Consider the following 13256-nt stretch of genomic DNA (forward strand, 5'->3'; position numbering starts at 1 on the left):
CAATCATTGCTAATCCCAGTTTGGATGGCAAAATATAGAAATTCTTTCATCCCATAAATCACGTTTGTGCACAGCTTTACCAAGAGAAAATTATTTTAACGAAAAGGAATAATGTCTAAATTTTACCTTGCCATGCATACTTCTTCCCATTCAAATCAACAGCAAAATCTTCTGGGTAGAAGTCAATTATACTAGAATCCTATACCAGGAAGACAAGTAAAGATTCAAAAAGTGAAGTCACATATTTCTGTTACAAAGAATTGGACATAACATTTGATCACGTTATCATGCCTGATAAGAAAATGAGCATCCTTTCCTTTTAAAAATGGTATTCCTTGGGCTTTCCTGGTGGCGCAGTGGTTGAGAGTCCGCCTGCCGATGCAGGGGACACGGGTTCGTGCCCTGGTCCGGGAAGATCCCACATGCTGCGGAGCGGCTGGGCCCGTGAGCCATGGCTGCTGAGCCTGCGCGTCCGGAGCCTGTGCTCCGCAACGGGAGAGGCCACAACAGTGAGAGGCCCGCGTACCACAAAAAAAAAAAAAAAAAAGTATTCTTTAAATTGCAGGTCTAGTGAAACAGAATTAACTAATAAATTTATTTTTGGCTGTGTTGGGTCTTCGTTGCTGCACACGGGCTTTCTCTAGTTGCGGCGAGCAGAGGCTCCTCTTCTTTGCAGTGTACGGGCTTCTCACTGCGGTGGCTCCTCTTGTTGCGGAGCACGGGCTCTAGAGCACAGGCTCGGTAGTTGTGGCACACGGGCTTTGTTGCTCCATGGCATGTGGGATCTTCCTGGACCAGGGCTTGAACCCATGTACCCTGCATTGGCAGGCAGATTCTTAACCACTGCGCCAGCAGGGAAGCCCCAACAATTATATTTTAAAAGAGGGGAAAAACGGCATAATTATAGAGGAATTTTAAAGCAGACAGCTGTGGACCCAGTGTAGAGTGAAGAGCTTACTTACCCCACCTCCCAGCTGGGTCTCACTACTCGCCCACAAAACCAGCTGGGAGGGGATTTCAAGCGGGCCAGCCTTAGCTCTAGCAGCCACCACACAGGCTGGAACAACCAAAAATAATAGCTTACAGGTAGGCTGAGAATAAAAAAACTGTTCTAAGAATTTCTCCCAAACACGAATGATTTTTTTTTTTACTAAGTTGGGTCCTGATGGCCAAGGAAAGCAGAAAAAGAATAAAGGGGTGAAAAATATACGGAACTCAAATACTATTACTTTTTTTCCTGCACTTCGCTCTCTTAACTATGAGATGCAAGACGAATTGTGGCTAATGTTGGTAAAATGTACGACAAAAATCCAGTTACCAACACACTCAAAATACTAAAAGACTCACGGGATCACTCATGAGCTTCCGCCATGATGGAGGTAGAAAGTTACCACTTGCAGCTGGAAAAACCCCCATAAGTTGTTCCAGTGGTTTAAACTGTAAAAAAGAAAAAAAAAAAACTTTAGCATACAACACACAATTTTTATCTAAGCCAAAATTCTATAAATTTTATGGCTCTAAATAGTTAAGCTTACCGGTTTGGTACCCTTCTCAAAATCAGAAGCCATATCTGCAATACCTTCAAAGTCTGAAGCGAATGGTGCATAATGGAATGGATAATACCACTTCCAGGACGCACAACCCTGCAATCATTAAAAACAGCAAACCCAAAAATCTATGTTAATGATATACACAGAAAAAAACAAATAAAAATTAGACTGTTAACCTATATATTCTATTTATAAAGCACGACTTCTAGTATATATTCCATGCATTAAGTTTTTCCATGAGTCCTAAGTTATTTTGATTAAATCTGAACTTTTTACTTCGTATCAATGGTCCCTTGATTTAAAAAATACTGCAAAACACCTTTAATAATCAGTAGTTAATACCAAACTTTATATTCACAAACACAATTTGGTGAAGATTTTTATCCTTATAATGTGTTTGGTGGCATTTCTTTCAACTCTAGAGCTGCCATCATCAAATAAAATGAAGAGCAGCTGCAGCTGACACTTACTGAGCCTACAGGTGAGGAAGGGACATCACTGTGATTGAGAGTAAAACAGGCAAAAGCTTCATCTTACTATTCCCTATATTTTCAGGGAAAACTTTATCTTCATTATAAAAATATTTGAGTAAGCCCATCAAAACGGAAACAAGTTATACTCATAGAAAAAAGAAGTCTCCCTGATATATGTTTTCACTCTGTGCCTGGTGAATTAAAATCCTGGTAGGAGTAAAACATGAAATTAAAATATTTTATAGTTGATACTCAGCACATTAAATTACTTTCTACTTACTAATTTCAGATCACACCAAACTGAACTTGCTTCACCTCCGAGCACAAAACCAGATATTAACTATCTGTGTTACAATCCCCATGTCTACCTAACCTCTCATCAATCTGACATCCCAATTATCAAAGGCTTTAAGTCAGATACAGATGACTCCAATTAGAAAGCACTTCAAGTAACATCACTACCTTATACGGAGGAAATGGTATCGTTCAAATTCCTTTCTAATTCTTAATAGTATTTTCCAGGCTTTGTCCTTTGTTCAGTCATTTAGTGACTATCTATTAGCTCCTCACTTATTTTTTTATTCCAATTAAAAAAACACTATACTTTAGTCATTTGAAAGACAAAGTATACTCAACCATACTCCCTGGTGTTGAAATCTTTTGACACAGCAAAAAAATAGCTTTGTTTATATATTAACACCTAAGGAGCTTTAGAAACAAATATTATTCAAAGTAATGAATTTCTAAATAGGAAGCTTAAAAAGAAGTCTAGGTTTAATCTCAGAATACAGCTCAATAATACACATTATTATAGAAATTATGTTCCTAAAATGACTAACTAGAGGTTTAGAGGAAAATATTCTCTTTGTACCTGGTAATAATATCGAAGAACCCAGCAGAGTCCTTCAACGTAGGACTGCACAACTTTACGTCGGAATTTCTCATCAGCTGCATCAACATCAAATTTGTTTTTGTAGTACCGCTGTTTCCAACCAGCTTCCCATAACCTACAAACCAGGCAAAGCCAGTGTATGCTGAATTAATATGGTAACTGTCTACCTGTTTATCACCAAATCAATTTATATTTAATGTCCAGGTGAAATGTAAATGAGTTAAACAGTAATGCTAACAAACACGGTTTCATTTAACTATTTCTAAAAAGTCCGCTTTCACAGGATTTATTACCAACTTAAAGAGAGTTAAACATCAAAAACTCAAACACTGATTCCAGTAAGAGCATTATAAAAGTACATTTAAAAAAAGAATAATCACTTATGCTAAAGTAGATACAGAACACTTGTTTGCCCGAATTTTCATACTGTTTCACATGCTTTTTGATTGCGGAATAATTCTAAAACTACATTTTTTTTTTTTAAATTAACTTTTTGGCTGCATTGGGTCTTCGGTGCTGCGCGCGAACTTTCTCTAGTTGCGACGCGTGAGCTTCTCATTGCGGTGGCTTCTCTTGTTGCGGAGCACAGGCTCTAGAGCTCGCAGGCTTCAGTAGTTGCGGCATGTGGGCTCAGTTGTTGTGGCTCTTGGGCTCTAGAGCGCAGGCTCAGTAGTTGTGCACAGACTTAGCTGCTCCGCGGCATATGGGATCTTCCCAAGCCAGGGATCGAACCCATGTCCCCTGCACTGGCAGGCGGATTCTTAACCACTGCGCCACCAGGGAAGTCCCTAAAGCTACACTTTAAAATTTGAAGATATTTTTATATAGTTCAAGTTCCTCAGTTTGTTAAAATATATTTAAACTATACAGAGAAAGTCAATTAAATTACTCAAAAAAAAAAAGACTTGCATGGGTAATTCTTTTAAAGGTAAAAAGTGATTTATAAAAGAATAATCTAGAAACCAGGCAGAAATTATATGTATAACTAACCTACTCTCCCTATACTTGGGCCTCTGAGCTAAGAGTTGAAGGGAAGGACACGCATGCACATGTACGCACGTATGTATGTATGTATGTATATTCTGGTAAAACTTAGAAGCAGGTCAATTAATTCACTAATTTATCATTAATCACTGGAAAATACAATGTGAAGAACCACAAAGTACTCATTTCTCATTCTCCAAGAGATGAAAACATCTTCTTAAAGGAACAGAAAGAAGCCAAAAAAAATTTTTTTAATTAGCACAGATCAAGAACACCAAGCTGATTCTACAGTAAGGCCATTTTCTACCATGTGCCAGAGCCTACAAATTAACTGCAGTCATGTTTCAGAATACAGGTATGCCCTGCTTTTCAAAAGTTCACTTTACACCACTTTGCTTTTACAAAAGACTCTCATTAATACCTGTTTTCTCTAATAGAAAGAAATGCAGAGATTTCGCTTAAAAAAAAAAAAGGCAGAAAATGGGAATCTCGTTTAGCACGTTTGTTTTCAGCGTGCACCCCAGAAGGAGTGGCCCCGCCAGCCCCTTCCCCAGGAATCACACTCAGCGTCTTAGCATCTGCCGCCAGAGCTGTGAGCTGTGTCTGTGAGCATCTGGGCTTTATCTCCATTTATTTTGTGCAGCAAGACGTGACCTAAGGTAACTCCTTCTTTACGCCATTTCGGCTCTGAAAGATTTCATAGGCCCCATCCACTTTCGGATACTGGGGTAAACCCGCACATATTACCAATTTTAATTTCCCGCATACACAAAGGATTCACAGAACATCAATCAGGAGAACTATCCTCTATCCATGATGTGGATTATCACCATTTTACAGAAAATATGAACAAAATAAATGCTAAGAATCCCAAGCATTTCTTGAGAAGCATTTCTACCTTGATTATCCCCAGCACCTGAATTAAATAATAAAGTACTAAATAAATCAAGTTTACTATTAAGCTAGTATTGATCATGATGACCTCAGAGTAAAACAAAAGATACTCTAAGAGGAAATCCACTGTTATAGAAGCAGAGGATAAAAACTCAGGTCAGGTAAATGTTCGATGACCAGTCATCACAGATATTAGAATCTAACATCAAAGAACATTTCTAATTATAAACACACCACCCACATCCTATATAAGAAGCACGAGATATGGACCACCATTGTTTGCTTAACTCTGAACTATATCATTTTTGCTAAATTCTTAATGAGTTACATTTATTAAGACTGTTGGCCTTTGCACTTGGAGCCCAGGATTCAAACCTAGATTTAATTACAGGAGAGGCTGTTAATCTTATTATATGATGATCTCCAACTTCTGGACAAATTAAAGAATCAAAGTTTCCCATTATAAATGTTAAGTATGGGACTTCCCTGGTGGCACAGTGGTTAAGAATCCGCCTGCCAATGCAGGGGACTCGGGTTCGAGCCCTGGTCCGGGAAGATCCCACATGCCATGGAGCAACTAAGCCCATGTGCCCCAACTGCTGAGCCTGAGCTCTAGAGCCCACGAGCCACAACTACTGAAGCCTGTGTGCCACAACTACTGAAGCCCGTGGGCCTAGAGCCCGTGCTCTGCAACAAAGAGAAGCCACCTCAGTGAGAAGCCTGCACACCGCAACGAAGAGTAGCCCCCACTCACCACAACTAGAGAAAGCCCACGTGCAGCAACGAAGACCCAACGCAGCCAAAAATAAATAAATAAATAAATTTTTTTAAAAATAAAATAAATGTTAAGTATACAGCTACAGGGAAGCTTCTCTGTCATGAAATATAACTATGCATATACAAGTCTGTGTTTTTTAAAAAATATACATATTTATTTCTTAACCAAATAAGTTCTACATATTTCATCTTGAGGAAGAAACTTTTCAACTAAGAAGATTAAAGCAAACCATATCAAGTATCCAAGTGTAACTGAACTTTCTGGGTTAAGCAGCTTGAAAATGTAATCTCCACGCAGTGACCTTCAGATCACACAGTCAGAGCTAAACACCTCATGCCCAGCCCATCTAGCGCCCGCTCTCAGAGGGAAAAGTGGCTTGGAGGACGAAAACCTGCATACTAATCTAGATACTTAGGTTTAACAGCTATAGCTTACACATCTCACTGGAATTTACTGACTATTCTAACCCTCCACATTAATTACTTGTGGATAAAAAGATCACAGGCAAGCATCCGAAGGCACTGCTGCTCTGAGCTAATAGCATTAATTAGACCGCCTCTATTTCAGCAATTTGCTAACAAAGTGCTACCAAAAAATGGCTTCACCTGACGTTATCCTCTGGCTCAGGTTCACTGTCACTGTCTTCCACTTTTCGCTTAATTCCTCCTCTCGGAGATGGGGAGCCATCAGAAGTGAAACTCGCATTAGGAGACACTGAAGGACTCTGCAGGCAATTATGACATTAGAGAGGAAGGACTTAATTATTCATTTCACATAAGAAGTTACATCCAACTGCTACTACCACCATGCTTCACGGTAATACATTTTTTAAGGCTGTTAAATAGATATTAGTAAACGTATTTAGAAAGCACAAAGACTGATCTTGGCCTATTGCACTTCCCCAAAAAAGAGTAATATGGTACCAAGCTTCCTATGCTTAAATTCAAAAGAATCTGAACATTCTTAGGGTAAAAACTGCTTCAGAAGAAAAAAGAAAAATTTAATTTTATAAATTTAGAAAATTAATACTTAAATATTTATTTTCTTTGGTGATTTGCTGATCTTATGAATTCACGATCACTTTCCACCAATGAAACAGCAAAACGGTAAAGGGGGAAAAAGATAAATAAATAAATTAGTAATACATAAAATAGTCAAGCGGGTGAAAATAAAGTTAAATGGTATGTGTTCAACCTAGTATAACCACTCTGGAAAGCAACAGTTTAGTAATAAGGCTCTGCCAGATAACTGTTAAATTATTTTACATACACTATTTTAAAATTCAATGTACAAATAAAAATCTATTGGTCATCTTAGAAAAATGCACATCTTATTAGTATTTCAAAGACTTGGATACCACTTTAAATTCAGTATTATCTCTTCCCTTTGTACTTAACAAAGATAGGCACACCCTACAGTATTTTAATTTTAACTAAAAAATTAAAGTCTTCTGCAACTTTAGTTTTATGTTAAATGACCAAAAACACAAGTGGCAAAAAAGGTTTTCATAGTAAAGGTTTTGTTCTATTATTCACAATATATTAGATATTTTGAGTAAATTGAATTTTTTTAAATTGAGAGCTCAGGAGGCTATTTTGTTGATACTATAATTAGCATAAAGGCAGTTCATACCACAGGCTAAGAAAGTTTGTTACAACAAAGCAAAATTATATTTCACATAGAGCTTATAACACTTTCCTTTTAAAAACGTATAGTATCAATTTTACTCATGATATCGTATGGCCAATACTGTCCAAAACCCCTCACAAAACCCAGTAAAAAAATAAATCCAGGAAGGCACTGTTGCACTGGGAAAATGAGATGGGTATTTTCAGTCAGACAGACCTGGGTTTGAAATACCAAACCAGCCTTTCTCCGTGTATGGCCTTGGGCAATTTATTTAACCTGTCAGCCTCAACTTGAAATGGAGATGCTACTGTTCTCTATCTTCACAGATTACTGCAGGGATTAAACGAAACACCACATGTGGAAGATCAATAGCACACCTGACTCACTAAGTCATCACTTTTATTTTTAAACCCCACACTGATCCATTTGGATTAAATTATGAAGGGAAGTTGGGTAAAAAGCAAACTTTCCCAAATTGACAAAATATAAATTCCATCTTTAGATAACAAAAATAATATACCTTCAAGGAAAACACGAAAGGCGGGTGTCTGTTCTTTAATGCTAACCCCCCCCACTGCTCTTTTCTCCTCTCCCTCTACCAACAAAAGGATTCCTTCCTAAACATACCAGATTCATAACAAGTCATAAAAATTTTTTTAAAATGCTGTTTTGTAATCATATTCTGTTAATTGAGAATGGCTGCAGATATAATGAAACCATACTTCAGAATGCAAAAATTAAAAACACATATTTATGAAGAAACAGAAGCCATCTGATAAAACACTGTCAATGTTCACCGTCAGCAGACATTGGTCAAGTACTGCAGACTAACACGACCAAACAGCTCAAAAAAATCAATAAACAAAAACACACCAAAAGAGCAAAACTCCATAACTTTAAAGGCCCTCTTTAACTGAACTGGTAATATGCCTTCATGATTACTTTAAATTCAGAACATTCTAGATGAAAATCCCTCTTTGCAAAGACTCCAAAAGAAATACACTGTCAAGAGGAATTAATACAGGATCAAATAAGCAAGGTAAACACCAACCTCCCCACTCTCACTCCCCTGGGAGACGTTACTAATCAACAGTGGATCTGGTTCTGTGGAGCCGGACTGTAATACTGCAATCCTTCTCAGGGCAATCACAGGAGACAAAGTTTAAACCTACTGCCTCCCTGACATTAAGAAAAAAGCATTCTATCATATCATCAATATGGTGTTTGAGAATGCCAGTCACTTTCAGTTCCACTCTGTGGGGACTGTAGTCACTATGATCTTAAATGATGGACATCAGCTTTTTCTGTTCTACTCAAGTGTCTCACTGCAATCCCTTTCACTGACCTTCCACATCTCACTCTGTATAAGAAAAAAAAATCAAAAATAGATACATGTACATGTATACGTCTGGCCAAAACGTTTGTTAGTCTTTTTCCATTAAGATGGCTCTAGTAGCGCTCAGTTGTCTTTAACTTCATTTGAAACAATTTTCTTTTCTTTTTTATGGCTACGTTGGGTCTTTGTTGCTGCACGCAGCTTTCTCTAGTTGAGGTGAGCGGGGGGTGGGGGGGGTGGGGGGGTGGGCTACTCTTCTTTGCGGTGCGTGGGCTTCTCATTGCAGTGGCTTCTCTTGTTGCGGAGCACAGGCTCCAGGCGCGCGGGCTTCAGTAGTTGCAGCACGCGGGCCCCAGAGCGTGTGGTCTTCAACGGTTGTGGCACATGAGCTCAGTAGTTGCACCTTGTGGGCTCTAGAGCATGGGATCAGTAGTTGTGGCGCACAGGCTTAGCTGCCCCGCAGCATGTGGGATCTTCCTGGACCAGGGATCGAACCCGTGTCCCCTGCACTGGCAAGCAGATTCTTAACCACTGGACCACCAGGGAAGTCCGAAACAATTTTCTTAGATTGTATTGTGACAGCTGTCACATCAGTGTGCATTTTAAAAAAAACATCAAGATTGGTGAATTTTTGTGTAGCCATTTTAATATTGAAGATGGAAGAAAAAAGCAACATTTTTGGCATATTATGCTTTATTATTTCAAGAAAGGTAAAAACACAACTGAAACGCAAAAAAAGATTTGTGCACCGTGCCGTGACTGATCGAATGTGTCAAAAGTGGTTTGCGAAGTTTCATGCTGGAGATTTCTCGCTGGACGATGCTCCACAGTCGGGTAGACCAGTTGAAGTTGACAGAGATCAAATCGAGACATTAACTGAGAACAGTCAATGTTATACCACACGGGAGATAGCTGACATACTCAAAATATCCAAATCAAGTGTTGAAAATCATTTGCACCAGCTTGGTTATGTGAATCGCTTTGATGTTTGGGTTCCACATAAATTAAGTGAAAAAAACCTTCTTGACTGTATTTCCACATGTGATTCTCTACTGAAACGTGAGGAAAACGTTCCGTTTTTAAAACAAATCGTGATGGGTGATGAAAAGTGGACACTGTACAATAATGTGGAACGGAAGAGATTGTGGCGCGAGTGAAATGAACCACCACCAACCACACCAAAGGCCAGTCTTCCTCCAAAGAAGGTGATGTTGTGTATGTGGTGGGATTGGAAGGGAGTCCTCTATTATGAGCTCCTTCCGGAAAATCAAACGATTAATTCCAACATATACTGCTCCCAATTAGATCAAATGAAAGCAGCACTCGACGAAAAGCATCCGGAAAAGACAGAAAACGCATAATCTTCCATCAGGATAACGCAAGACCGCATGTTTCTTTGATGACCAGGCAAAAACTATTACAACTTGGCTGGGAAGTTCTGAGTCATCTGCTCTCTTCAGACATTGCACCTGTGGATTTCCATTTATTTTGGTCTTTACAAAATTCTCTTAATGGAAAAAATTTCAATTCCCTGGAAGGCTGTAAAAGGCACCTGGAACAGTTCTTTGCTCAAAAAGATAAAAAGTTTTGGGAAGATGGAATTATAAAGTTGCCTGAAAAATGGCAGAAGGTAGTGGAACAAAACGGTGAATACATTGCTCAATAAAGTTCTTGGTGGAAATTAAAAATGTGCTTTTATTTTTACTTAAAAACCAAAGGAACTTTTTGGCCAACTATATATAAGTGAATCATTTTGCTGTACACCTGAAACTAACAGAACATTGTTTTTTTTGTTTTGTTTTGTTTTTTAACTAATTTATTTTGGCTGCATTGGGTATTCATTGCTGCATGCGGGTTTTCTCTGGTTGCGTCGAGCAGGGGCCACTCTTTGTTGCAGTGAGCGGGCTTCTCATTGCGGTGGCTTCTCTTGTTGTGGAGCACGGGCTCTAGGTACATGGGCTTCAGTAGTTGCAGCACATGGGCTCCATAGTTGTGGCTCAGGGGCTCTAGAGCACAGGCTCAGCCATTGTGGCGCACTGGCTTAGTTGCTCCGCGGCATATGGGATCTTCCCGGACCAGGGCTCGAACCCGTGTCCCCTGCATTGGTAGGTGGATTCTTAACCACTGCGCCACCAGGGAAGTCCCAGAACACTGTTAATCAACTATACTCCAGTATAAAATAAAAATTAAAAAAAGAAAACAAAACTCAAACAGAACCAAAAAAACACAACAAAAAGGCAGGCTTCTTCTCTTGGGAGATGCAAAACCTCATTTCTCAAATTCCAAATCTAAGGTCCTAAAACTTCTAATTGTGAATTTATAGGAATATAAATTCAATCAGTCTCTTGATATGGCAAAAATTCCACATACAGGATTGCCCTATAAAAAGGGATTTTATCATCAATAGGATAACTAATAGAAAAATAAAACTTAAATATCCAAACTTATGCAATTTCCTTGCATCTATCATAGTAAAAGTTTACATAGTATCTTTTCTCCCTTTACAAAACTCTCTCTCTCTCATGCCTACTAGCCTGAAATAAGCAATAGCTTTATCTGCTGTATGTGTGTGTTAGTTCATGGTCTATTCCCTCACCCCTGCTTGCTGTCTTGCCATGTGCTCTGAGCTCTTGGTCTTCTGTCAATACAACAGGAAGCTAATGGACAGAGTAAAGCCTTGCTGGCTGAAATGATCTGCTCACGCAGCTTGGATTACAAAGTTCAAATAAGGAGGGATACCATGAGGCAAATCCATTCTAAGTTCGGTATTGAGAACTACCTTAAAACACATGCTCGGATCTATTCTATGACTGAGTTGGAGAGGGAAGCTTAGGCAGTAAGGAGTACCTGTATTTAACAGACTGAGGAATACCATTCTGCAAAATGCCCATTACTGATCCCTGGAAGGAAAGGGGAAATTAGGCAGCAAAACCCTCCCTTGTCTCTCACGCCAGAGACGTGAGACATTTGGATGTCCCCTCATGCTTCTAGCACCATCACCACTATACCTTTGGGGGAAGAGGGAAGCACTGTGGCCCATGTGCATTACAGAGACACTGCAGCCACTTAGCCAACTGTATTTACATGCATTTTCTTTCTTTTCACATCATTTAGATATTTTCATATTGATAAAGAATTTAATAGAATTAAAAATATCTCTCAAGGCAAAAGAAATTGAGAAAAACTATAAAACAAAACAACCCCAGGCTAAATGATCAAATTCACACACAACTACAGGGGCATCTGATAAGTCACCACCCTTCAAAGCTACATAAAAGTGAGTCACTTACAGAGTTATTCTGCATCCTCATTTCATAGGCTGCTTGTCTCGGATTATGGGCTACTTGAGATCCTGGTGAGTTTCTTGAACCAAGGGCATGAGGGGTTAATATTCCACCAGGAGAGAAAGATGGTTGATCTCTCTAACATACATGGAAATAAATGAATGTAGAAATTAAAATTAAATCACAACACAGTTAGATGACAGGAAGAAAAGAGGGCAATAGAAAGAGTCCCCACTGTAAGCACTTAAAAGACGAAATGGATTTCTGTTAACATGACAGGGTTGTCTACACTTTGATATAATGGTAACTTACCCTGTAAACAACCGTTTGTAATAGTAACTCTGCTCTAAAAGTACATATAATTCACTGTTCTGGTATATACACGTGGAGTTTGAGAATGCCCGTCACTTGCAGTTCCACCCTGTGGAACTGTTCAAGTCTCATTAGGCTGTTCTACTACATTTACTTACAATTTCTGAACACATTCAAGACATAATTTTAGGCAAATAAAAATAACAAATAATAAATAACTATAACATTTACCTTAATGGTAAAAAAAAAATAAGTCAAGAGTTTAACTTCTACTCAGGAAATACAGCTTTTATTTACCCTTCACCTTGCTAGAATTTAACTCTTTATTGCCAATTAATTACAGCTATACTATAGCTATAGCTATACTAGGTGACGGTTGTGGCTGACTGATAAACAGATGTTTTAAAAACAGACATTGACTGAAAGGAAATAATAATATATGGTACAAACTATTATATATAAAATAAATAAGCTACAAGGATATAATGTACAACACAGGGAATATGGCCAATATTTTATAATAACTGTAAATAGAATATAACCTTTAAAAAGTGTGAATCACTATTATATATACTATACTGTACATAATATACTCTAAGCACCTGATTATATAATATTATACATCAAATATACCTCAATTTTTTAAAATTAATTAAAAAAAGGAAAAAAAATAAAGTAGAAACCAAATATGCTCCTCCCAATCTAAGTGGTTTGCAACTACCTGCAACAATAAATTACTCTTCTCCCTTCTAGGTTCCTGAAATTGCTCAAATCCAATAAAATATGATAATAAGAGGCAGTCCCTCAACTCCATGAATTTAAAATCCAGGAAGGAAGACAACATTCACCAGAGATAAAGGAAAGGACTGCTCAACCTGGACCACAAGCAGAGGCAGCAAGGGAGGCCGTGGAGAAGACAAAGTGTGCGGGGCTTGGAGTAGGAATCTTCTGGAGCAGCCAAAGGGGGGCAAGGCTCTAGGTCAGGAGCAACATGGTGTATTTAGAGGACAGCAGGGGAAGGGCTGGAGGCCAGAATTCAACCAGGCCACGGTGCACTCTGCAAGGCAGACTGAGAGAGAACTGGATTCTGAGGGGACTAAGGAGTCACTGTTGATTTCCGAGCA

The 13256-nt window shown here is 38.7% G+C and overlaps 1 protein-coding gene across 2 annotated transcripts in view; it reads right to left on the minus strand.

Annotated features, from left to right (window-relative positions):
- The window catches only part of XRN2 (5'-3' exoribonuclease 2), an 80070-nt gene that overhangs the window by 36314 nt on the left and 30500 nt on the right, over window positions 1–13256 (minus strand). For both annotated transcript variants that reach the window (XM_060125274.1, XM_060125273.1), the window contains 6 exons: window positions 11827–11958; window positions 6177–6295; window positions 2895–3030; window positions 1536–1643; window positions 1348–1437; window positions 127–199 (listed from right to left, as the gene is read on the minus strand). In XM_060125274.1, the coding sequence (XP_059981257.1) occupies window positions 127–199; window positions 1348–1437; window positions 1536–1643; window positions 2895–3030; window positions 6177–6295; window positions 11827–11958 (658 nt within the window). The remainder of the gene's footprint in view (window positions 1–126; window positions 200–1347; window positions 1438–1535; window positions 1644–2894; window positions 3031–6176; window positions 6296–11826; window positions 11959–13256) is intronic.

This window comes from Lagenorhynchus albirostris, chromosome 15 (genome assembly GCF_949774975.1).
Source record: "Lagenorhynchus albirostris chromosome 15, mLagAlb1.1, whole genome shotgun sequence".
NCBI lineage: Eukaryota > Metazoa > Chordata > Mammalia > Artiodactyla > Delphinidae > Lagenorhynchus > Lagenorhynchus albirostris.